This window comes from Somniosus microcephalus, chromosome 13, assembly GCF_052327205.1.
Source record: "Somniosus microcephalus isolate GS21.2 chromosome 13, FLI_Smic_1.0, whole genome shotgun sequence".
Taxonomy (NCBI): domain Eukaryota; kingdom Metazoa; phylum Chordata; class Chondrichthyes; order Squaliformes; family Somniosidae; genus Somniosus; species Somniosus microcephalus.
The window spans coordinates 156,389,512-156,414,381 of record NC_140999.1 but is presented as its reverse complement, the minus strand read 5'-3'; the positions used below and the strand labels follow the sequence as shown (position 1 = coordinate 156,414,381).

The 24,870-nt window shown below is 43.8% G+C and overlaps 1 protein-coding gene across 1 annotated transcript in view; it reads left to right on the top strand.

The window, feature by feature from the left end:
* LOC147108695 (DEP domain-containing mTOR-interacting protein-like) overlaps positions 1 to 24,609 on the top strand; it is an 89,165-nt gene extending 64,556 nt beyond the window's left edge. The window contains exons 9-10 of the mRNA XM_086005413.1: positions 13,982 to 14,112; positions 22,734 to 24,609. Of these exons, the coding sequence (XP_085861539.1) occupies positions 13,982 to 14,107 (126 nt within the window). The 3' untranslated portion in view covers positions 14,108 to 14,112; positions 22,734 to 24,609. The remainder of the gene's footprint in view (positions 1 to 13,981; positions 14,113 to 22,733) is intronic.
* Positions 24,610 to 24,870: the final 261 nt, after the last annotated feature.

Sequence of the window (24,870 nt, the reverse complement as noted above, 5' to 3'; positions counted from 1 at the left end):
TCCCAGCCTGGCCTCTTAATCTATTTCATTTCCTGTGCTTTTCCAGTCTTGACAAAGGGTTTGACCCGAAACGTTGACTCTATTTTCTCTCCACGGATGTTGCCTGGCCGGCTGAGTTTTTCCAGCATTTTCTGTTGTTATTTTGTGTCTTTCACATGTGTCCTCACATGCGATCTCCAATCTTCCAGTATATGCGGACCGAGAACACTTTATTGAGAAACACCAGATATGAATCATTCAGCTGTTTTATTTTACAGTCGGCAAGCGAACATACTGAGTGACAGTAATAATCAAAAACTCACTTCGTTTATCTTCAAACCTTTCCTTGTAAATAAGAACAATAATAAACCAGGACACACAATCCCATTTTCGCGGGATAATTTAACACTTCTTGGTCAGCCTTCTGGTTTTGAAGAGCCCTGGCCTTAAAGTAAGTGAGTTATCCCACACTTGGCCGGGCTCCCTTCCCAGATCTAACTAGACCAACTTGCTGGGTTCAAATGATTAGATCATCCCAATGATAATAGATGCAGATGTTTATAGGAAACCTGAGATGAGATACTGAATTACCTATTGACCCCAGTTGTTATGTAAACACATCTTCCATGTCTGGCTCATTAACACACAAACTTCTCTTTGTCTCAGCCTTTAGAGCATTGGCTGTAAGGAGACTTCTAAACCTGTGAAAACCAACTTCAATTTAAAATGCACCACTTAAAATGTAATTCATTTCCAAATACTTTCTATGGAAAAATGGTCAAAAATTACAGAAACGTATCCATTCCTCATCTTTACCAAGTGACCACTGCTGGAAGTGCACTTTTGAGGACAAGATTGGGTTTGGCTGTGATGTCCCTTGTGGCTGAACAGCCCCCAAAAAGTCACTGTTTAGGTTCATACATAAATAATGACTTCTTGGATGAGGAATCAGAGAACAGCAAGAGTCACTATCTTCAGTAGGAGAGAAAAGCCAAAGGAGAAAATAAGATGAACTATCACCATTTTCCAATGGACTAATCAGATGGAACTGTTTTATGTCCACTTCATTCATGGAGTGCCAAATCTGATTTGAATAAATTGCAGCAAAGAGGTAGCCATGCAGACCAGAAATAGGTTTATGGTACCAGGTAATCATTTGTGCCAGTTTTATGTTTACGGGCACTCCTCTCATTTTGCAGTCAATGGCGAAGGAAGGTTGCTCACGTTCATTATGCTGTCATCGGGCATCTGATCCAGCACAGCGCCATCTACAGGGGATCAGTGGCATGTGTGAGCAGAGCAAGGAACAGCGTGACTCTTCAACCAATTAGATTGAAGAATCCTCACTGAGACACGCAGTCTAAATCAGGAAATACAAATTAGAATTTTTTTAAATTCGTTCCTGGGATGTGGGTGTCGCTGGCAAGGCCAGCATTTATCACCCATCCCTAATTGCCTTTGAGAAGGTGGTGATGAGCCACCTTCTTGAACCGCTGCAGTCCGTTTGATGAGGGTACTTCCACAGTGCTCTTAGGGAGAGAGTTTCAAGATTTTGAAGGATCGGCGATATACTTCTAAGTCAGGATGGTGTGTGACTTGGAGGGGAACTTGGAGGTGGTGGTGTTCCCATGTGCCTGCTGCCCTTGTCCTTCTAGGTGGTAGAGGTCGCGGGTTTGGGAGGTGCTGCCGAAGAAGCCTTGGCGTGTTGCTGCAGTGCATCTTGTGGATGGTACACACTACAGCCACGGTACGCCGGTGGTAGAGGGAGTGAATGTTTAAGGTGGTGGATGGGGTGCCAATCAAGCGGGCTGCTTTATCCTGAATGGTGTCGAGCTTCTTGAGTGTTGTTGGAGCTGCACTCATCCAGGCAAGTGGAGAGTATTCCATCACACTCCTTACTTGTGTCTTGTAGATGGTGGAAAGGCTTTGCGGAGTCAGGAAGTGAGACACTCACCGCAGAATACCTAGCCTCTGACCTGCTCTTGTTGCCACAGTATTTTTGTGGCTGGTCCAGTTAAGTTTCTGGTCAATGGTGACCCCCAGGATGTTGATGATGTGGGATTCGGCGATGGTAATGCCATTGAATGTCAAGGGTCAATGGTTAGACTCTCGCTTGTTGGAGATAGTCATTGCCTGGCACTTGTGTGGCGCGAATGTTACCTGCCACTTATCAGCCCAAGCCTGAATGTCATCTAGGTCTTGTTGCATGCAGGCATGGACTGCTTCATTATCTAAGGAGTTGCGAATGGCACTGAACACTGCAGTCATCAGTGAACATCCCTATTTCTGTAATTCATGTAAAATCATGTACAGAAAGCGAAATAAAGTGTGGGAAGGAAAGATGGGATTAAGAGAGAGAGACAAAAGAGACAAAGAAAAAAAAATATTTTAATCATTAATTTTTTTTAAATCTCCAACGGAATGAGACTCCACATTTGTAAAATTAAATTTTCAGTGCCAGAGAGGTTGTTTGGCAGTAATTAAGACTTATCACACCATTGAAAATTCACTTACACCTGAATGCACCAGCCCTAACTTTTTCTGACGTGTTTAGTGGATAACTAACAGGTAACTAACTTACATGAATTTTAATGCCGAATCTATTGGTGAAGTACCAGTGTAGCACAGTTTGTGGAGGAGCAGGGCAAATTGGACAGCAAACTCCGGATTTCTGTGTTTCACTGCGCATGTGCGGACTTCAGAAGTTGCTGTCCGATTTACTCCATAATAACGTTGAGCGCAGATAGCCTCACTGTTATTCTTAACGCAATTCTGAGCCATTAAACCTTTTAACTATAACATTCAAATCAGGATATGAAAGGACAGAGATCATTTTAACCAGTCTGATAGCATTGTTTATTGAAGATAAAACTAATGGCCTTACATTTAAAACAAGCATATAATTCCTAGAAGTCATGAAATATTTCAGAAGCTGTACTTGCTATTGCTTTTCCTCCCTGGTTCTTTGATTGATGTACTGACAGAATAGTGCCAGAGGTGAGGTATGGCTCTGATTCAGTCGAGTATTATCCAGAGCGAGCCAGACTCGCGTCTCAAACAGTAACAAATGTATTGTAACCATTATTTTACTGTCAGGCTTAAGCATTGAACTTTAAAGAAGGCAAAAGCTTGTATTCTGGCTTTATCTACTATTGGTCAAATAGGAAATTATCTTTTTGTATATGTTTTATTGTATTGCAGTTAAATCAAAATTAACCAACTTTTTATAAAATCTACAGGAAACTTTCGATTTACCGGCACCTAAATAACTGGAAATCTCGGTTAACCGGCAAAATTCAGGAGTAGGTTTTACTTCATATTGACTTGCGTTCCTCCATCTGTTGCTGTGCAAGGGTGTGGCTGCAGCTGTTGCTAAGCTACAGAGACGCTTGCAACTTGTGGCCATTGTTCTGAACTAAGCAACAGGGTTTGTTGCTTTATACGGAGCTGTCAGCTCTCCGTATCTTTTACTATAGCGTTCGGTTATCCAGAAGTTTTGATGAACCGGCACCACGTCGGTCCCGTCCGTGCCGGATAATTTTTTTTCCTGTACTTCTATTTGTTACACATGTAATGTTCTCCTTCGCCTCGATCAGCTGTTCAAAGTCCAGGACTTTAAGTGTAAGACTAAAGATTTATTTAAAAACAACCCAAATGATATAATAATGGAAATATCTAACTAATATTTTGATTACTGTATACCTTTCTATATGTCCATGAATTGCAGCTCCAGTTAGTTCACATTGTGTAACCAAACTACACAGAACCACTGATATCGACATTGAATGTTGAAATATTGACGACAGGTAGCTTTCCATTTTCATTGGATTAACTGTTGTCTCTTTTTGCCAGATCAGATTCTAGCAAAGGTTATGTAAAAAGCACCGAATCATTTGTGAACCAGATTCCTATGTGCCAATAGAGTTGTGAAATTGTCATCGTGTGTTCTTGTTGCAATTGAGGCTTTCCTCCAGAAGGGATTGTGAGACTTAAGTGGAATTGGAGACTCAGCAGGGCCTAAATTCAACTGTTGTGCCCGTTTTGTGGGCCTGAAACGGGTGCAATGATAACCAATTTAGGAGGGCAGAGACCTGCGACCGATCCAGATGGGCATTTTGGGTCACTGCTAAACTGATTGGAACCTTTTTTATTGGCGGCCCTGATGGGCCTCATTTCAATAGAGCTTGTCATCTAAGGAAATACCGGGAATCATGACTCAAATACGGATACCGCAAGGATAAAGCAACCCCCTCTCTTGTAACGAGGTTTGCAGTTCCATCATTTTGACATACTTTAGAATAGCTGTTGAATTTATAAAATGGCCGATTTCTTCGAGAAATGTGAGAATCTTCAGAGTTTTTTTTGGCTAACAGTCATTGCGAGTGATGCAAGACGGAGAAATATAAAATGCGATTTAAAGGAAAAGTAACAAGCGGTAAATTAAAAATATTAGAAACTTAGGTCAATACTGTCCTGAATACAGACCAACAAATAGAGGCACAGCTTTATAGGAAAATACAAAGGAAAGTCAACAATAAAGTACACGAGGGAAGAAATATATTCCTGTAAACTAGAAAAAAAATGAGTTTATCATTTTGTGAATTCATAGAAATGTCAACACAAAAGGAGGCTAATTGGGCATGATGCCAATGCTCGTTGCCCATCATAGCTATCTACTCTTAACCCATGTCTTTCCCCCTACCCTTTAATAATTTTTTTTCAAATTTTCATCTAATTCCCTGTTAAATGTTGTGCTTAACTTGGCTTCAATAGTTACTTATGATGATGCATTTCATATTCTTATAACCCACTGTGTGAAAATTCATTTACGGGCAAACCAAGGTAATCTGTCATATTGAGAATATTGTGTTTTATTCTACAAGTACAGTAATATTCTGTTGCAGAACCCGTCCCTGATCTTCACATATCTTCCAACGAAACTTCGGTTGATTTATGATCTGCTTGGTATGCATTTCTGCATCTGTGTTTCTCTGTTGCTCCACCTGCTGTGTGAACTGTGTTACTGCTGGTATCAGTTATTTTATATACTATATAGTTTGCATTCGGGATTCAATTATTATTCATATTTTCACATGTTTATAAATTGCAACTTCAGGGTTTCTTGAGTATGACATTAACATGTCAAGCCTCCAGGAGAGCATATCTGTAGGTGACATCAGGGGGGGGGAGGCTTTTATTGGGGCAGCTGCACTGTGCCGTGGATCTCGCATCACTGACCAGCAGAATGACACTAGACTTTTTAACATAGGCACCAAATTTCCTGAAAACCTATGGCATACAGCATTATTATGGTGCAGAGATTCCAGGAAATCATGGCGTGAGTGACTTATACCATTACTTACTCTACGCCATAATTTCCTGGGACGTTTGCACTGCTCCACCGAGACCCTCGCTGAAGAGGTTATAGTTCCCACCCCCCCACCCCACCCCAATCAAAATCAATGACGATCTTGAGTTTCCTGGATTAATGCTACTTTGATTGCTGCTGCCACATAAACCATTACAGGATGGCGCTGTTGGGTTACAGGATGGCGCTGGTGGGCTCAGAATCAGTAAAGTATTCAATCGCTCAGCAGGATGTCTATTGACGTAATAAAACTCACTACGCACTTGGTTTGAGCATAAAGCAAGGCTTTAATCAACTTGTTTCAGAACATGGAAGTCTAGTTGTATTTCACTAGCTCCTTGTCTTACAAAATGTCCCTGGCAAGCTGGGGCCCACGCCTGAGTATTTATACTCCTTGGACGGCGCCACCAGCTGGCCGTCCAGCGTTATTTCATAAGTAGTTTCTTGATGAGATTTATAACATTTATATCAAAGATAACTAACATATCGATATCTTGATCATAATCTTAAGCAGGCACAGATGTCTGTCACTACACTCTGAGGAATGGCTTCATTTTATAATAAATTTAATGTTTAATGTCTCTAATTTAAAGGAACCCTTGAGGGTATAATTTTTACTGCAGTTCTAGGAACTTCCATTTTAATCTTATACCTCAATAAAGAAATAAAATAAGTGTTTTGACAGCCAGGCATTTTACAATGACTGATATTATCTTTACATTAATATTTATTAAACTTGTGTGCTAAGCATGGATTACAACTGGTAATGAAATATGACAGTTCAGTCGACAACCCTATTACACAGGACCCGATTTATATATTTCTAAAATGCAGCCCTGTGTTTGTTTTTCTTCGTTAATGAATAAACAATTTAACTTGAAAGTATAGCTCCAATATGGTATTCTAAAGTGTTGCAATGCTGGAATGAAAGTACAAGACAGAACGCATTAAATTTGAGGTTCATCCCAAAACAAAGCACAACATAAATCAGTAAAATTCCAATTTAAATCAGTCGAAGAAATGCCTCCTGGAGCTCCTACCGCAAGTTTGGCAAGTAAGAATCAGAGGTCATGGCAATGCCGAATTAATAGGCACAATATAGAAGACTGTAGAAATGGCAAGAAACGACCCATGGTAGTTTTGAACTTTTTGTAAATTTATACAAAATTTATTGGGCAGTCTTTTCAATCCATAGTAACATATAGATATGTGACTAGAATTGCTACAATATAAAGTCGTGATTATAGACAACTGCTGTCGCTCTGTAGACCATTTCTAAAATTCACTCAGGTATCTAAATCTTAAATCAAAAGCATCCTATTGCGCTTCAGGAAACTGAAGATTTGACAGGCGGTGGTTATTTATCTATCATTTGGTGAAATTAGCAATGTTCATTTCTATAATGATTTTACAGCCGGTGGGCATTTTCTAATCTGTTTGTTCACTTCGCTTTGAAAGTGGCAGGAGTTTAACTAATACAGTAATGGTATTTATTCATTTGTTAGCAATCCATTTTCTATTATAATGTTTCTATTATACAAAAAATTACCAAAATATTCAGGGTTAAAAATAGTTAAGACAACTGTTGTTGAAATGTTAAATAATCTGTTGGGCCGGATTTTGCCCTCAGTGGTGAATGCGCTGTTCATTACACATGCACTTGCCCACAGACTTTCTATGAGATTTTGCACTGGAACTTGCTGTGATTAGAGAGCCAAAATGACTTGGCACCCTCTACAGGGAATCTGGGACCTGTGTGAACAGGGCAAGCAACTGTCGAAGGGTTTCGACCTGAAACGTTGACTCTATTTCTCTCTCCACGGATGTTGCCTGGCCTGCTGAGTTTTTCCAGCATTTTCTGTTGTTATTTCGGATTTCCAGCATCCGCAGTATTTTGCTGTCGTACAAGCAACTGTGTATCTCCTTAACCAATCAGATTGAAGAATTGTTGATGAGCAGCGCAGAGTCTGAACCAGAAAGTGTCAGTTAGAATTGTGAATTCAACAAAAAGCAAAATAAAGAGCGTTCTGCAGAGAGTGGGATTAAACAGAGTGGACTTGAATCGAGTGTTTTATTTGGGAATTTGGAGAAGAGGGGGAAGGAGTTGCTGCTTTTTGCCTACACTACTTGTAGTGCTTTGTGTTATAGGTAGATATTTAATTTCAGTACCCTTAACTTAATCTAGATCAAGTAAGTGGTCACGAAATTATACTGTAAACTAAGTTACCTAATTACAAATTTAATTTAATTTAATTTAATTTGTGAAGAGTATTGTGATCCCGGACAACCATGTTTGCAGTAAGTCCCTGCATCTTGAGGAACTTCAGCTCAGAGTTTTTGAGCTGGAGTCTGAGGTGCAGACACTGCGGGGCATCAGGGATGGAGAGAGTTACCTGGACACTTTGATCCAGGAGGCAGTCACACCCCTTAGGTTAGGTAGTGGTACAGGTCTGGTTAGTGGTCAGGGACAGGAGGGTGTGACTGCAACTCAGGCAGGTAAGGGGACCCCAGGTGCAGTGCTGGAGGAGCCTCAGCCTTTGCCCTTGTCCAACAGGTATGAGGCTCTTGCTGCATGTGTGGATGAGGGAAAAGCCTGCAGGATGCATGAGCAAGCTGACCATTGCACCATGGTGCAGGAGGTCATTCAAGTGGGGGGAGTGAAAGGGAATGTAGTTGTGGTAGGGGACAGTATAGTTAGGGGGATAGATACTGTTCTCTGCAGCCGTGACCGAGAGTTCTGAAGGTTGTGTTGCCTGCCTGCTGCCAGGGTTAAAGACATCTCCTCGCAGCTGGAGAAGAACTTGGAGTGGGCGGGGGAGGATCCAGTTGTCGTGGTCCATGTAGGAACCAATGACATAGGTTGAACTAGGAATGAGGTTCTGCTGAGGGAGTTTGGGGAGCTAGGATCCAAATTAAAAAGCAGAACCTCAAAGGTAATTGACATGAATCTTGTCATTCCTGTGAAAATGACTTATGTAATAATACTGGGCGGCCTGCTGGTGGTGCTGTCCAGGGAGAGTATAAATTCTCGGGCATGGGCCCAGCTTGTGCAGGACATTCTTTAACAGGAACTAGTGAAGGACACAACTAGATCTCTATGTTGAAAAACAGTTGATTAAAGCCTTGTTTAATACTCAGACCAAGTGCCTAGTAGTTTTCTTACGTCAGTAATAATCTCTGGATTGTTACCTGAGCCACGCGCAAGTTGGCATAGGGACAAATAGATTAGAGGTTTAAATGTGGGGCTCAAAGAGTGGTGTGGGAGGAAGGGATTGCAGTTCATGGGGCACTGGCACCAGTAGTGGCGAAAAGAGGGAGCTGTTCCATTGGGACGGGCTCCACTTAAACTGGGCTGGGACCAGTGTCCTGGTGAACCGAATAACTAGGGCAGTAGGCAGAGCTTTAAACTAATGAAAGGGGGGTGGGAGGATTCAGGAAAGAGTAAATTTAAAAGCAGCGAGAGAAATGTCAAGGCTGTAGAGCAGAGTAGAGTTTTGGGTAAAAATAAGCAGAGTAGGTCAGAAAGGGACAGAGAGAGTAACAAAGGTAATAAGGCATCAGAAACCAAGGTGACATCAGGGAAAAATAGAAATAAGTCAAAGTTAAAGGCACTATATCTGTGCACGAAGCATTCACAACAAAATAGATGAATTAATAGCGCAGGTAGAAATGGACAGGTTTGATCTAATAACCATAACGGAGACATGGTTGCAAAGTTGCCAAGGTTGGCAACTAAATATTCCAGGATACTTAACTTTTATAAGAGATAGGCAAAATGGTAAAGGAGGAGGGGTAGCCCTGATAATAAAGGATGGGATAAAGACAGTAGTGAGAAAGGATCTTTGCTCCAAAAATCAAGAAATAGAATCTGTTTGGGTGGAGCTAAGAAACAGCAAGGGGCAGAAAACATTTGGGGGGAGTTGTTTATAGGCCCCCCAAATAGTAGTTGTAATGTAGGGCAGAGTATAAATCAGGAAATTAGAGGTGCAGGTAACAAGGGTAATACAGTAATCATGGGGGACTTTAATCTAAATATAGACTGGGCAAAGAAAATTTGCAGTAATAGTGTGGAGGACGAATTCATTGAATGTATGCAAGATAGCTTTCTAGATCAGTATGTTGAAGAACCAACTAGGGAACAGGCTATTTTAGATCTAGTGTTGTGCAATGAGAAAGGGTTAATTGTAGTAAAGAGGCCTTTAGGGAAGAGTGACCATAATATGATAGAATTTTATATTGAGTTTGAAAGTGATTTAGTTAAATCCGAAACTAGGGTCTTAAATCTAAACAAAGCAAACTACCTAGTTATGAGGGGCGAGTTGGCTAAGGTAGATTGGGAAACTACATTAAAAGATATGACAGTAGACAAGCAATGGCTAGCATTTAAAGAATTAATACATCATTTACAACATATGCACATTCTTTTAAGACACAAAACCCCACAGGAAAAGTGGTCCAACCGAGGCTAATAAGAGAAGTTAAAGATATTATTAGATCAAAGGAAGAGGCTTATAATGTTGCCAAAAAGAGTAGTAAGCCTGAGGATTGGGAGGATTTGAGAATTCAGCAAAGGAGGGCCAAGAAATTGATAAAGAAAGGGAAAATAGAATATGAGAGTAAACTAGTGAGAGACATAAAAATAGACTGTAAAAGTTTCTCTAGGTATGTAAAAAGGAAAAGATTAGTGAAAATAAATGTGGGTCCCGTACAGGCTGAGACAGCAGAAATTATAATGGGGAATAAGGAAATGGCAGAGAAATTAAACAAATACTTTGTGTCTGTCTTCATGGAAGAAGGTGCAAAATACTTCCCGGAAATAGTGGAGAACCAAGGGTCTAGTGAGAATGAGGAACTGAAAGAAATTAGTATTAGTAAAAAAAAGTACTGGAGTAATTAATGGGACTGAAAGCCAATAAATCACCTGGATCTGATGGCCTACATCCTAGGGTTTTGAAAGAGGTGGCTATAGAGATAGTGGATGCATTGGTTGTCATTTCCCCAAATTCCATAGATTCTTGAATTGTTCCCACGGATTGGAAGGTAGCAAATGTAACCCCACTATATAAGAAAGGAGGGATAGAGAAAACGGGGAACTACAGACCAGTTAGCCTGACATCAGTAGTAGGGAAAATGCTATAATCTATTATTAAGTTTGTGGTAACAGGGCACTTAGAAAATAATAATAGGATTGGGCAGAGTCAACATGGATTTATGAAAGGGAAATAGTGTTTGAAAAATCTGTTGGAGTTTTTTGAAGTTGTAACTAGCAGAATAGATAAGGGGGAACCAATGGATGTGGTGCATTTGGATTTTCAGAAGGCATTCGATAAAGTGCCACACAAGAGGTTATTAAACAAAATTACGGCTCATGGGACTAAGGATAATATATTAGCACAGATTGAGGATTGGTTAATGAACAGAAAACGGAGAGTAGGAATAAACAGGCCATTTTCGGGTTGGCAGACTGTAACTAGTGGGGTACCGCAAGGATCAGTGCTTGAGCCTCAGCTATTCACAATCTACATCAATGATTTGGATGAGGGGACCAAATGTAATATATCCAAGTTTGCTGATGATAAAAAACTGGGTGGGAATGTAAGTTGTGAGGAGGATGCAAGGAGGCTTCATCAAGGGGATATAGACAGGCTACGTGAGTTGGCAAGAACATGGCAAATGGAATATAATGTAAAGTTATCCACTTTGGTAGGAAAAATAGAAAAGCAGAGTATTTTTTAAATGGTGAGAGATTGGGAAATGTTGGTGTTTAGAGGGACCTGGGTGTCCTTATACACTAATCACTGAAAGTTAACATTCAGGTACAGCAAGCAATTAGGAAAGCAAATGATATGTTGGCCTTTATTACAAGAGGATTTGAGTACAAGAGTAAAGATGTCTTACTGCAATTATATAGGGCCCTGGTGAGACCACACCTGGAGCATTGTGTGCAGTTTTGGTCTCCTTACCCAAGGAAGGCTATACTTGCCATAGAGGGAGTGCAACGAAGGTTCACCAGACTGGTTCCTGGGATGGGGTGATTGTCTTATGAGGAGATATTGAGTAGACTAGGCCTATATTCTCTAGCGTTTAGAAGAATGAGAGGTGATCTAATTGAAACATATAACATTCTTAAAGGGCTTGACAGGGTAGATGCAGGGAAGATGTTTCCCCTGGCTGGGGAGTCTAGAACCAGGGGTCACAGCCTCAGAATAAGGGGTCGGCCATTTAGGACTGAGATGAGGAGAAATTTCTTCACTCAGAGGGTGGTGAATCTTTGGAATTCTATACCCCAGAGGGCTGTGGAGGCTCAGTCATTGAGTATATTCAAGACAGAGATTGATGGATTTTTGAATATTAAGGGAATCAAGGGATATGGGGATAGTGCAGGAAAGTGGAGATGAGGTAGAAGATGATCCATGGTCTTATTTAATGGCAGAGCAGGCTCGAAGGGCCAAATGGCCTACTCCTGCTCCTCATTTCTTATGTTCTAATATGGGATTGAGAGAGAGAGATAAAAGAGACAACAAAAAAGTAAAAAAGTTTTATTTTTTATTTTTTATTTTTTAAACCTGAAGGAATTTAAAATTAAAAGAAACTAAGACCATGCATTTCCACCTTTGTAATATCGCCCGTCTCCAACCTTACCTCAACTTTTCTGCTGCTGAAACCCTCATCCATGCCTTTATCACTGGTCTTGACTATTCCAACGCACTACTGGCTGACCTCCCTCGTTCTACCCTCTATAAACTTGAGGTCATCCAAAACTCTGCCGCCCATGTGCTAACTTGCACCAAGTCCCACTCACCCATCTTCCCCATGCTTGCTGACCTACATTGACTCCCAGTTAAGCAACGCCTCGATTTAAAAATTCTCATTCACGTTTTGAAATCCCTCCAAGGTCTCGCCCCATCTTATCTCTGTAATCTCCTCCAGCCCTATAATCCCCCTAGACCTCTGCGCTCCACCTATTCTGGTCTTTTGAACGTCCCTGATTTTAAATGCTCCACCATTGCCGGTCATACCATCAGCTGCTGAGGTCCTAAGCTCTGGAAGTTCTTCCCTAAACCTCTCCACTTCTCTTTCCTCCTTTAAGACGCTCCTTAAAACCTACCTCTTTGACCAGGCTTTTGATCATCTGCCCTAACATCTTATATGGCTGAGTGTCAAACTTTGTTTTTTTTTGATAACGCTGCTGTGAAGTGCCTTGGGATGTTTTATTACGTTAAAGGAGCTATATAAGTTGTTGTTGAATGAAAATCCACACTTATAAAAGTTAATTTTCAGTGCCAGAGAGGCTGTTTGACTTATCACACTGTTAAAAATTCATTTACACTGGAATGGACAAACCCTAACTTTTTCTGGCGAGTTTAGTGGATATATATTACGTAAGTACTGTAACTTCACACTGTTCCATGTGCTTCAATGCTGAGTGTCTCAGCGAGATACTGTTATAGCGCAGCTTCTAGAGCAGCAGGGCAACTCGGACAGCAACATTCCGATTTCCTCGTTTAACTGCGGCAGCCAGAAGCTGCTGCCTGATTTACCCTTTAATAACGCTGTTAGCCTCACCGTTACTTCTACAGCAAAATCCAGCCTGTTGTTCCATCCTGTGCTCGGCCCCAACAGTTTGAATGTGTTGCTTCTGACTCACTGCTATGCTTGCTTCTGCGTATTCTAATCAAATCTACAGAAAATGTTGGTGTACATTTGTCACTAAAGGGTCGGGGAGCACAATGGTCTAACTTATGGTGTTCAGCGCCAAAGGCACTGTTCCAAGAAATTCAGGGCTATAGTTTCAATAGTAAAATAATAGCCAAAAATTGCTGTCAAAATAATGGTGAGCTAATGGCGCTCACCGTTATTTATGTGCAAATGCCACAGCAACTTCAGGAGAGGACAGATGTGCGATTAAATGTGGAAATCCAACAGTTGCTGTCTGAGATGCGCTGCTCTGCCGTTAGCTTCGCTAAAATGGCATCTCACTCTCTGCCTCACCCTTCAAATGCATCGAGCCGTGTGAAGTTACTATACTTGCACGGTAGATATAAATTAGTTAGGGCTTGTCTATTTCAGTCTAAGAACCATTTTAACAGTGTGATAAGTGTTAATTACTGCCAGTCAACCTTTCTGGCACTGAAAATTAACTATTACAAGTGTGGAGTCTCATTCCTTCAGGTTTGAATTGTTGGAGATTTTTTAAATTTAAAATGACTTTTTTCCCTCCCTTTTGATCCAGTCTTTCATTCCCTCTCTTTATTTCTCTTTCTGTACCTGGTTTGGCATTGAATTCACCATTCTAACTTACACTTCCTTGTTCAGACCTTGCCCTGTTCATTGCACAATTCTTCAATCTGATTGGTTAAGGAGATACACAGTTGCTTGTCCTGTTCACTCAGATCCCAGATCCCCTGTAGAGGGTGCTGCACCATTTCCATCTCCCACTTCCAGTAACTTGCAGGCACCATTCGTTGGCCAGCCATAGCAATTGTTAGGCCAATGTGTGGGTTCAATTGCCAGTAGTTTGAGTGAGGAAGGGATTGGGAATAGCCCAGTACTGCAGTATGAATGTTGTCCTGTAGTGTATATATTGCATTTATGCGTGCACACTTTTAAAATGTATTTTCTGTTTTATATCAGGTCAGACAGTTTGTTCTTTCTGTGAACAGCATGAATGTAATGCACTTGGAGTATAAAACAGTCAGCAACATTATCATGACTGGACCCCGTACACTTGTGATCGAAGTTATGGAAGCAATTGAATGATGAAGGTGATGTTTGATTGATCAAAAAGCTGGTTGATTTCCACATCTATTCTCAGAAATCAAAATGGTTTCAAATACTCTAGCCTAGAAATCATTTATGACGATTTAGCAGATAAAAGCTTAAGCATTTGCATGAATGTCATAAAAATGTGTTACATATTTGTCCACTAATAATGCTAATATTCTACTGCTGAAAAACATGTTCACGCACACACATCTGTTTTTATTGTATATTTATAATGTTTTTATTACCTTTTCTAACCTTAAGACAAACATGGGTTATACTGACATCTATTGTTCATAGGGCTTGCCAACTTGTTTCAAATCTATCAAATGGTGAGGAACTAGATTTTTACAGATCCAATTAAGCCTCTTTGTATAACTTATGCTATTTTAAAAGTCCACACTGTAATCTTAGTTGGAATGTGACACTTGCAAGAAATAAAATGACCACCCACTGAAAGGAAGCTGGAGCCAGGCCAGATCGGAAGCACTAAGGTCACCATTCCCTACTAAAATGAAAAGCTGGCTCTGGTCCAAGTTTCCAGGTCACCACTGAAAACAATCCATGCTTATCTGAACATGGAACTGGCAGAATTTGGTTTTAACCAGTTTCTTCCAAAACCAGTGGTAGTTCTTTCTCCTCCCTTCACAGAGCACTCTGTACCACATCATTGTTCCTATCTCCCATCTCAACAATCCTGAAAAAGAAAAAGTAATTCCCCTCTGTTATAAAGGCATGATGTCTGTACTGGTGCTTCTCCGTTTTCCTGTTTAATGATATAAAACTACTGGTCAGAGGCAGCTTATATGTTTTCTATAAAATCTTGTCTTCACTGACATAAAAATTCTGCTCCAGCGCCCTGGGTCGCATCCCAATTCATGATGTCATTAGAAAATAACTTCATGGTGTCACCAAAGACATTTCACACAATACGAGTGCTCTCAGGCTATTTTTGTTCAGCAATTTTAAAGTGCAGGTGTAAAGGAAGACTGACTGAAGGTGGTAAGTTCATTTATAATATTTTAGGATTAGGCAATAATGTAACCAATCATTTCCTCCTTAATGAGTGAGATTGGTGCCAAATTATGGGCCGGCTTTGTGCTGTGTGCTGTGTGCTACATGAGACTGCCCAAACTCTTGGAACCCTTAACAGCTATTGGAGAAAGGAGATTTTCAACTCATAAATCTAGGCTATATTCAAACTAGGTTATCGAGGAGAAAATGTAAAGGGAAATATTTCAATCCAGTCTATGCCTGTTATAAAAGTAGAAACTGATGGAAACATATAACAGGTCAGGCAGAAATAGAGTTAACGTTTCAGGTCGATGACCTTTCTGATAAAAGGTCATCGACCTGAAACATTAACTCCATGGGTGCCAGCCCTGGGGAGGCTGGTACAGAGGTGGGACTGCTGGGAAAATGGCAGAATTTGGGGGTGGGTGTCACCTTGCCAGGAGGCGGGTAGCTGTCCCGCGCCAGGTCCCGTCTCCTTGGAGGCGGGAAGGGATTACAGCCACTTAACTGCCTGTTAACAGATAGTTAACAGGCACAAAATAGGCTTATCACCATTTTTCCCACACAAGTGTGGTCTTCCTGAAGGTGCCGAACCCCGCCAGGGTCACCGAGGCGAGTAGTGGGTCTGCGGGGGTCGGAGGGGTGCAAAAGTGAAGGTAAGTGATGGGTGTAAGTGTGGAGAGGTGAGTATCTGAGGTAACTGGAAAGTGTTAGAAAAAGTGTACTTACCTTTGTTTCTTCCTGCAGGCTTCAGTCGGTGGGTATGCGGAGAATTTCGCACCTCCGCAGTAGAGATGACAGATGGCCTGCAAAAGAAAGAGGTTTGATGAGGTCTTGAATTCAAGACCTCATCAAACTACAGAGAATGTCACTGTTTGACAGCTTCACAGAGCTGTCAAACGATGACAATTCATCTGTCAATAATTTTTGACAGATGAAACGTCATACGTTGACGTTCTCTGCAACGGGCTTTCCCTTAATTGGCCTGCTAAGCCCGCTGGGTGTGTTTAACAAGGTCAGTCAAGGGAAAATAGCGTGGGTTGGCCAGAAGTTGATGGAGGTGGGACTAAAACCTGACAAGTGGGAGTCCCGCCTCCAAAAGCTCCCCATTAGCAAAATCATCCCCCTTGTCTCTCTCCACAGATGCTGCCTGATCTGCTGAGTGTTTCCAGTATTTTCTGTTTTTATTTCAGATTTCCAGCATCCGCAGTATTTTGCTTTTGTTTGCGGTTATAAAGGTATTCCTTTTCATTAAATTAATAAACTAATAAGTGAAGACAAGAGCCCAGAAATGACTGGTGATATGAGTAGCTGAACCTGTAACACATTTATATTCATGTGCCTGCTATTTTATTGGAGATGTTAATCCATGTAAAATAGATGCCTCCACTGAAATAGTGGACAGAGGAATGTATTAAACGTCCATTCATTAACATCACCAACAGTAATTTCTGGGCTAAGGTAAATCAGACAGGTCTGCAGTCATGCAACAAGACCTGGATGACGTACAGGCTTGGGCTGATAAGTGGCAGGTAACATTTGCGCCACACAAGTGCCAGGCGATGACTATCTCCAACAAGTGAGAGTCTAACCACCACCCCTTGACATTCAACAGCATTACCATCGCCAAATCCCCCACCATCAAAACCTGGGGGTCACCATTGACCAGAAACTTAACTGGACCAGCCACATAAATACTGTGTCACAAGAGCAGGTCAGAGTCTGGGTATTCTGTGGCGAGTGTCTCACCTCCTGACTCCCCAAAGCCTTTCCACCATCTACAAGGTACAAGTAAGGAGTGTGATGGAATACTCTCCACTTGCCTGGATGAGTGCAGCTCCAACAACACTCGAGAAGCTCAACACCATCCAGGACAAAGCAGCCCGCTTGATTGGCACCCCATCCACCACCTTAAATATTCACTCCCTCCACCACCGGTGTACCGTGGCTGCAGTGTGTACCATCTACAAGATGCACTGCAGCAACTCGCCAAGGCTTCTTCGGCAGCACCTCCTGAACCCACGACTCTTCCATCTAGAAGGACAAGGGCAGCAGGTGCATGGGAACACCACCACCTCCAACTTCCCCTCCAAGTCACACACCATCCTGAGTTGGAAGTATATCGCCATTCCTTCATCGTTGCTGGGTCAAAATCCTGGAACTCCCTCCCTAACAGCACTGTGGGAGTACCTTTGAAGGGATAATTACTAGTCCTAGTCCTTTTCGGGCTACCCCAGATCAGGCGTATTCCCCAGACGTTCACCTTCAACTAAAGTTAAAGATAGCCGAATTCTATAAGACGCTTAATTGGGTCTAAAGTTTCAGACTATCTCTCCCTAAAGGAAAGGAATGACGTGAAGATGTTTGATATACCTATCAATTCGTCCAATAAAAGGCGACGAGTTAGGAACGTAACTAAAGGTTTTTATTGACTAAATAACAGAGCCCACCCTCGTGGGTGATCGGGTCCAACAAGGAGGAATACCAGCCAGTCGACTACCTTTATACCTGGGCAGGTAGGTGGAGCCATGGGCGGAGTCGGAGGTGGTCAGCCCAGGTATAACAGCGCGACAAGAGGCGACCTCGTATCGTGATACAACGGTGATAACAATACAACAGTGATAACTATAGTGTAACGATAAAGTGGTTTACCACATTCACCCCTTGTTTAGATTTGAGTCCGGCGGGGTGAAGTGTACTACCAGTTCTGGTATGTCAGTCTGTCCGGAGGCCTCGTAAGCCTCTCCGATCGTCGCAGCGGCGGTGCTGCATTATCCGGTGTTAGTGCTGGTGTCTGCGTGGTCGGCGAAGGCTCGTGGGGTTCCGGCATGCCGTCTACCTGGGCTGGAATTGGGGGGGTGGTGGGGGGGGGTAAAGGTGGTGTCTCCGGAGTGCCCGAGGGTGCGAGGTCTCGTAAGGAGACAGTGTCCTCCCGCCCGTCTGGGTAAGCCACGTAGGCGTACTGGGGGTTGGCGTGCAGGAGGTTCACCCTTTCGACCAGGGGGTCTGTTTTATGGGCCCTCACGTGCTTTCGCAGCAAGACGGGCCCCGGAGAGGTCAGCCAGGTTGGTAGAGTGGTTCCCGTAGTCGACTTCCTGGGGAAAACAAACATTCGTTCATGGGGGGTGGCGTTAACGGCAGTGCAAAGTAGTGACCGGATGGAGTGCAGCGCTGTCGGGAGGACTTCCTGCCAGCGGGAGGTTGGGAGGCCCTTAGACTTTAAGGCTAAGAGGACGGCCTTCCATACCGTCGCGTTCTCTCTTTCCACCTGGCCGTTCCCTTGGGGGTTGTAGCTGGTGGTCCTACTTGCTGCAATACCTCTCGCTAGTAGGAACTGACGGAGTTCCTCGCTCATGAAAGAGGAGCCCCGGTCACTATGTATATAGTTTGGGAACCCGAACAAGGCGAAGAGGTCGTTCAGGCATTTAATGACCGTGGTACTGGTCATGTCTGGGCAGGGGAAGGCAAAGGGGAAACGGGAGTACTCATCAACAATGTTGAGGAAGTACACATTACGGTCAGAGGACGGGAGGGGCCCCTTAAAGTCGATGCTCAGGCGCTCGAAGGGGCGGGTGGCCTTGATCAGGCTTGCTCTGTCCGGCCTAAAGAAGTGCGGTTTGCACTCGGCGCAGGTCTGGCAGTTCCTGGTTATGGTCCTGACCTCCTCGATGGAGTAGGGCAGGTTGCGGGCCTTAATGAAGTGGTAAAGTCTGGTGACCCCGGGGTGGCAGAGGTCGTTGTGGAGGGTCTGAAGTCTATCACTTTGCGCGCTGGCGCATGTAATTCGTGACAGAGCATCGGGGGGTTCGTTCAGCTTACCTGGCCGGTACAAGATATCATAATCGTAGGTGGAGAGCTCGATTCTCCACCTCAAGATCTTGTCATTCTTGATTTTGCCCCTCAGCTTGTTATTAAACATAAAAGCGACCGAACGTTGGTCGGTAAGGAGGGTAAATCGTTTGCCTGCCAGGTAGTGCCTCCAGCGTCGTACCGCCTCCACAATCGCCTGGGCCTCCTTCTCGACCGACGAGTGTCGGATCTCAGGGCCCTGTAGGGTCCTTGAGAAGAAGGCCACCGGTCTCCCCTCCTGGTTAAGGGTGGCGGCTAGGGCGAAGTCGGATGCATCGCTCTCGACTTGGAAGGGGATGGACTCATCCACTGCGTGCATAGTGGCCTTGGCAATGTCTCCCTTAATGAGGGAGAAGGCTGCGCACGCTTCCTCCGTAAGGGGGAAGGATGTGGACTTCATGAGGGGTCTGGCTTTGTCCGCATAATTGGGCACCCATTGGGCATAGTAGGCGAAGAGCCCCAGGGTTCTCTTAAGTGCCTTAGGGCAGTGGGGGAGGGGTAGCTCCATGAGGGGGCGCATTCTTTCGGGGTCGGGGCCGATGAGTCCGTTCTCTACTACACAGCCAAGGATGGCAAGGCGCGAGGTGTTAAACACACATTTCTCCTTATTGTAGGTGAGGTTCAGCCGTTGGGCTGTACGGAGGAATTTCTCCAGATTCACGTCGTGGTCCTGCCGGTCGCGGCCGCAGATGGTGACGTTATCTAGGTAGGGGAATGTGGCCTGCAGTCCGTTCTGGTCAACCATCCGGTCCATCTCCCTTTGGAAGACCGAGACCCCGTTGGTGACACCGAAGGGGACCCTAAGGAAGTGGTATAGGCGCCCATTCGCCTCGAAGGCGGTGTACTGGCGGTCCTCGGGGTGGATAGGGAGTTGGTGGTAGGCCGACTTAAGGTCGATGGTCGAGAATATGCGGTATTGTGCAATCTGATTGACCATGTCAGATATGCGGGGAAGGGGGTATGCGTCCAGCTGGGTGTATCTGTTTATGGTCTGGCTGTAGTCGATGACCAGGCGATTTTTATCGCCGGTCTTAACGACCACGACCTGGGCACGCCAGGGGCTGTTGCTCCCCTCGATGATGCCCTCCTTCAGGAGACGCTGCACCTCAGAGCAAATGAAAGCTCTGTCCCCAGCGCTGTACCGCCTGCTCTTGGTAGCGACGGGTTTGCAGTCGGGGGTGAGGTTAGCGAACAGGGAAGGTGGCGGCACCTTGAGGGTGGATAGGCTGCAGGTGTTACGCGGTGGGCGGTTTAACCTTCGCTGGTTGTCGACTGTGAGTGGGGGGAGGGGTCCACCGTATGCTAGGGTTACACTTTGGAGGTGGGATTGGAAGTCCAGCCCTAGTAGGACGGCAGCGCAGAGCTGGGGGAGGACGAGGAGTTTAAAGTTTTTATACTCTGTACCCTTAACCGACAAGGTCACAGCACAGTAGCCGCTAATGTCCGTGGCGTGGGACCTCGATGCCATCGAGATTCGGTTGCGCGTTGGCAGGACAGGGAGGGAGTAGTGGCTCACCGTGTCTGGGTGGATGAAGCTCTCCGTGCTTCCGCTGTCGAACAGGCAGGTCGTGGCGTGGCCGTTTACTTTGATGTCCATCATCGACTTGGACAGGTGGTGTGGGCGGGCTTGATCCAGAGTGACGGAGGCTAGCGTGTAGGTAAGCGAGTCGTTGTCGTCTGCGGGCGAGGCGGTCGTCGGGTCCGGGGGCCCGGTGGCAGTCGGGCGTGGTGGGTAAAATGGCGTCTCCCACGAGGTAGGACAAAATGGCGGAGAAGATGGCTGCCCCCATAACTCACATGAGGCACTATTGGGGTCGGTTGCCTTGATCAAAGATGGCCGCCCCCATGACTCACGTGTGGGGATACTGGCCTCAGTTGCCGTGAAAGAAGATGGCCGCCCCCACAGTTCGCATGAGGCACTGCTGGCCTCTGAAGATCCGCTCCTGCAGGCCTTAGAGAAATGGCCTTTCTTCCTGCAGGTTGTGCAGGTAGAGTTCCTGGCTGGGCAGCGCGACCTCGGGTGCTTCTGGCCGCAAAAGAAGCAGCCGGCGGCCCGATCGCGGGTGCCCGATGTCGGAGCCGGTACCGGGGGTGGCGGGCCCGGTCGGGTCCGGGACGCCGACGCTGAGGTAGGTCCCGGGGGCGGCGCTGCGAAGGGTATTGCGGTAGGGGTCGGGCCCGAGTCCCAGGGTCGTGAGCAGTACCTGGAAAACGCCTCCTGGTCCTGATGGGCCACCTCCAGGGAGAGAGCGAGGGCTTCAGCTTTGTCCAGGTCGAGGTCTTTAGCTTCAAGCAGTCTTTGCCGTGAGTAGTCGGACCGTAGGCCTTTCACAAAGGCATCGCGGATATTATCTTCCGTATTTTCAACAGCCGTCACCGCTTTAAAGTCACAGTTCCTGCCGAGTGCTCTTAGCGCCCGTAAAAATTCAGCTACAGACTCTCCTGGCTGTTGCGGGCGGGATCTTAGGAGGTGCCTGGTGTACATGTAATTTACCGGGCTGCGGTACTGCTGTTTCAGTAGGTTGATAGCGGCCTCGTACGTAGTCGTGTCCTGTATGAGTGCGTATACTCTCGGGCTCGCTTGGGCGTTCAGAAGTCTTAGTTTGGATCTCTGCGGGGCGCCGGATTCTTCCAGGTAGGATTCGAAGCAGTCCAGCCAGTGTTTGAAGTTGAGGGCTGCGTTTGCTGCCTGTGGGTTTAGATCCAGGTACGGTGGTTTGAGGGCTTGCAGCCAAGCCGGCTGGTGTGGCTGTGCTTCTGGGAGGGCTTCTGGCTGGCCAGTAGTAGACATCTTTAAAATTTAGTCAATAAAATTGATATACCTATCAATTCGTCCAATAAAAGGCGACGAGTTAGGAACGTAACTAAAGGTTTTTATTGACTAAATAACAGAGCCCACCCTCGTGGGTGATCGGGTCCAACAAGGAGGAATACCAGCCAGTCGACTACCTTTATACCTGGGCAGGTAGGTGGAGCCATGGGCGGAGTCGGAGGTGGTCAGCCCAGGTATAACAGCGCGACAAGAGGCGACCTCGTATCGTGATACAACGGTGATAATAATACAACAGTGATAACTATAGTGTAACGATAAAGTGGTTTACCACAATGTTACCATCCTCCAGATAGCACTTTAATAAGTTTAACTAGACTGTAACCTTCCGGATATTATGAGGGTCTGGAATACCCCCCAGAATTCTGCAACTCCTTACAAAAGAGTGTACAGAAATTAAGTTTGCGAGTTTGATACATAAATACTACTTGAAACAATTCTAAAAAAATATAGATTTATTTAAGAGCCGACATACAGTTAACAGCTTGTGAGTCAATTGCAACTTTAACAGTTCAAAAACAAATAGCTTACATTTCTTATCCTCAGAGATTCTTATTCTCAAATCTTAACTTCGTACATTTTTACATTTCTTATTCTTAATTCTAATCCAGAATATCCGCCAAAATCAAATTAAAAGTACCTTGATCCCTGAGACTCAGATTAAAAAACTTACAGAGCGTGCCTCTGAAGTTGAGAGAATCGCTTTGCCTCTTTCCAGCGACTTCTGACTGTCTATCTGAAAAGCTCTATTTTTATACCTTTTTTTTGTGGTTTTTCCTTTGAAGTTTTCTGCTGATGTAAGCTAATTATCTCTAGTCATCTTCCTGTTGACTTTTTTCTATTCTTACAGTCAATTTAGCTGCTGCATGTATAATTATGTCTCTACCTTTAGGTGTTCCAAAAACTTATCATATAAAATTGTTATTACAGATTTATCTCTGATGCCACTCTTATCGAAGGACTTCCATTCAATTCTAAAACCACCTTAACAGGTTACAACCACAGACTCCTGTCTCCGTGGTGTTCCAAGTTCAATAAAAACACCATGTGATTGCTTGGTGTCATCTATTGAAGTCATATCTCTAAAATGTTCTGTTGGTATCATATTAACAACATGTAAATTAAAGACACTTCAACTAGGGTGTTTGTTTTCCTAGCCATCTTAGTTGATTATATTATAATCGTGTTTCCTGTTTCATTTGCTGTTACTTTTACAAAGGCACATGGTTTTTTAATATTCTGTGTTCCTGTTCGAAGTGTCAGTTTTTAACATTTTACTTGGGTCATTCCATTGTGTTTCTCCCAAATTCCAGACCTTCTGGAAGCACCAAACTGCTATTTCAATAGGGCCATTATTTTAGTATTTTTAACCAATTCCCATTTCAAAAGCTTGTGGTGTTTACAACTTTTGTGTTATCAAACCATCCCATCTCAGAAGCCTGTTTGCGCAGCTTGTGTCGTTGAGACTTTAGATTTTTAAACCTAGTACAGGAAACTTTCGATTAACCGGCCCCTAAATAACCGGAACGCTCTATCCACCGGCAAAATTCAGGAGTCGGTTCAGGTAACTTTTTTTACTTTTAGTTACTTTTTTTACTCCATTTGTTGCTGTGCAAGGGTGTAGCGGAAGCTGTTGCTAAGTTACAGAGACGCTTGCAACTTGTGCCGATTGTTTTGAAGAACAGGGTTTGTTGCTTTACTATAGCGTTCGGTTATCTGGAATTGTTGATGAACCGGCAACACGTCGGTCCTGTCCGTGCCGGATACCAGAAAGTTTCCTGTATATCATGTATTAAAATCAGAATTCTGTTCATATGATGGTGTATTTTTCTGAAATATGGCTTATTCCTTCACACCTTCACCACACGGACTACAGCGGTTCAAGAAGGCAGCTCACCACCACCTTCTCGAGGGCAATTAGGGATGGGCAATAAATGCTGACCTTGCCAGCGATGCCCACATCCCATGAAAGGATTTTTAAAAACTACCAAGTGCTAACATGGGTATCCAGAAAATAATTGGTTACAGTCGAGAGTTTTCTTGATGTATATCAATAGTAGAAGTTTGAATTGTGACTATATAGATTATACACCAAATGCAGTTTTAATATTGGCACTGAATTAAACTTGACTTTTTGTTTTTCAAAAATGTCTCAGGTTGTTAGATGGTAAAAAGTTATACAAAAGCCCCATAATATATCATAGAATGACAACTAATCGGTCTCGGGCTGCATTTATATCATAGAATATTGGTCTGAGACAGGGAACTACAGAGCGCAAAGCTAGACTGAGTTACACTGTGGGCTGCGACTTATAATTTGCCCACCACAAGAGAGCTCTGCTCCTCCAATGGCTACATTTCTGATAGGAGAGCATGGAGGGAAAACCTGCTTTTTCATAATATTAAAAAAGACTCAAAACTCTGTTTATAAAGGGCTGTGGAAATCTATGGATATACCTGAATTTTCCTGTTATGAATCCCAAGTAGTGAGAGATGGTCTCCTGGTGAGGGTCTCGCACCGCTTGCTGTAGTGCACGTGAGGACCTGACATTTGAGCTACAAAGCCAGTTTTGTATCGACATACACCTGAAATCACCATTCACTGATGCAAAAATGGCGATGTAGCCACAACAATTTTCAGACCTATATAATCATTGTTTTTACTGAGTGAAATGTTAATCCTTTAATTACTGAATCAACTCTGCAACACTGGAATTACTGAAATGATTCTATATTGAAATGTTTGAAAATGAGGTGTAACTTTGTAGCACTGAACATTTTAAATAAAATGGAATCTGACAAAGGACTGCAACTGGAGAGCACATCTTCATTTTCAGTATGTTTTACTTTGGTGCAAAAATAGTGTACCGATTATTGACAGAGTTTCATTATAACTTTTGTATAGTTAATGCAACTAGTTTATCAGAGAAACAATTATATTTATAGCACAAAGTAAGAAAGGCTTCTGTCAGCAAATGAGAAATGGTCACTTGTCATGGCAGCGGGTGGAGGCGGAGCTGAGCGGCAGAGCGACTACAAGAGGCCCCAGAGGCTCAGGTAGGCCCCA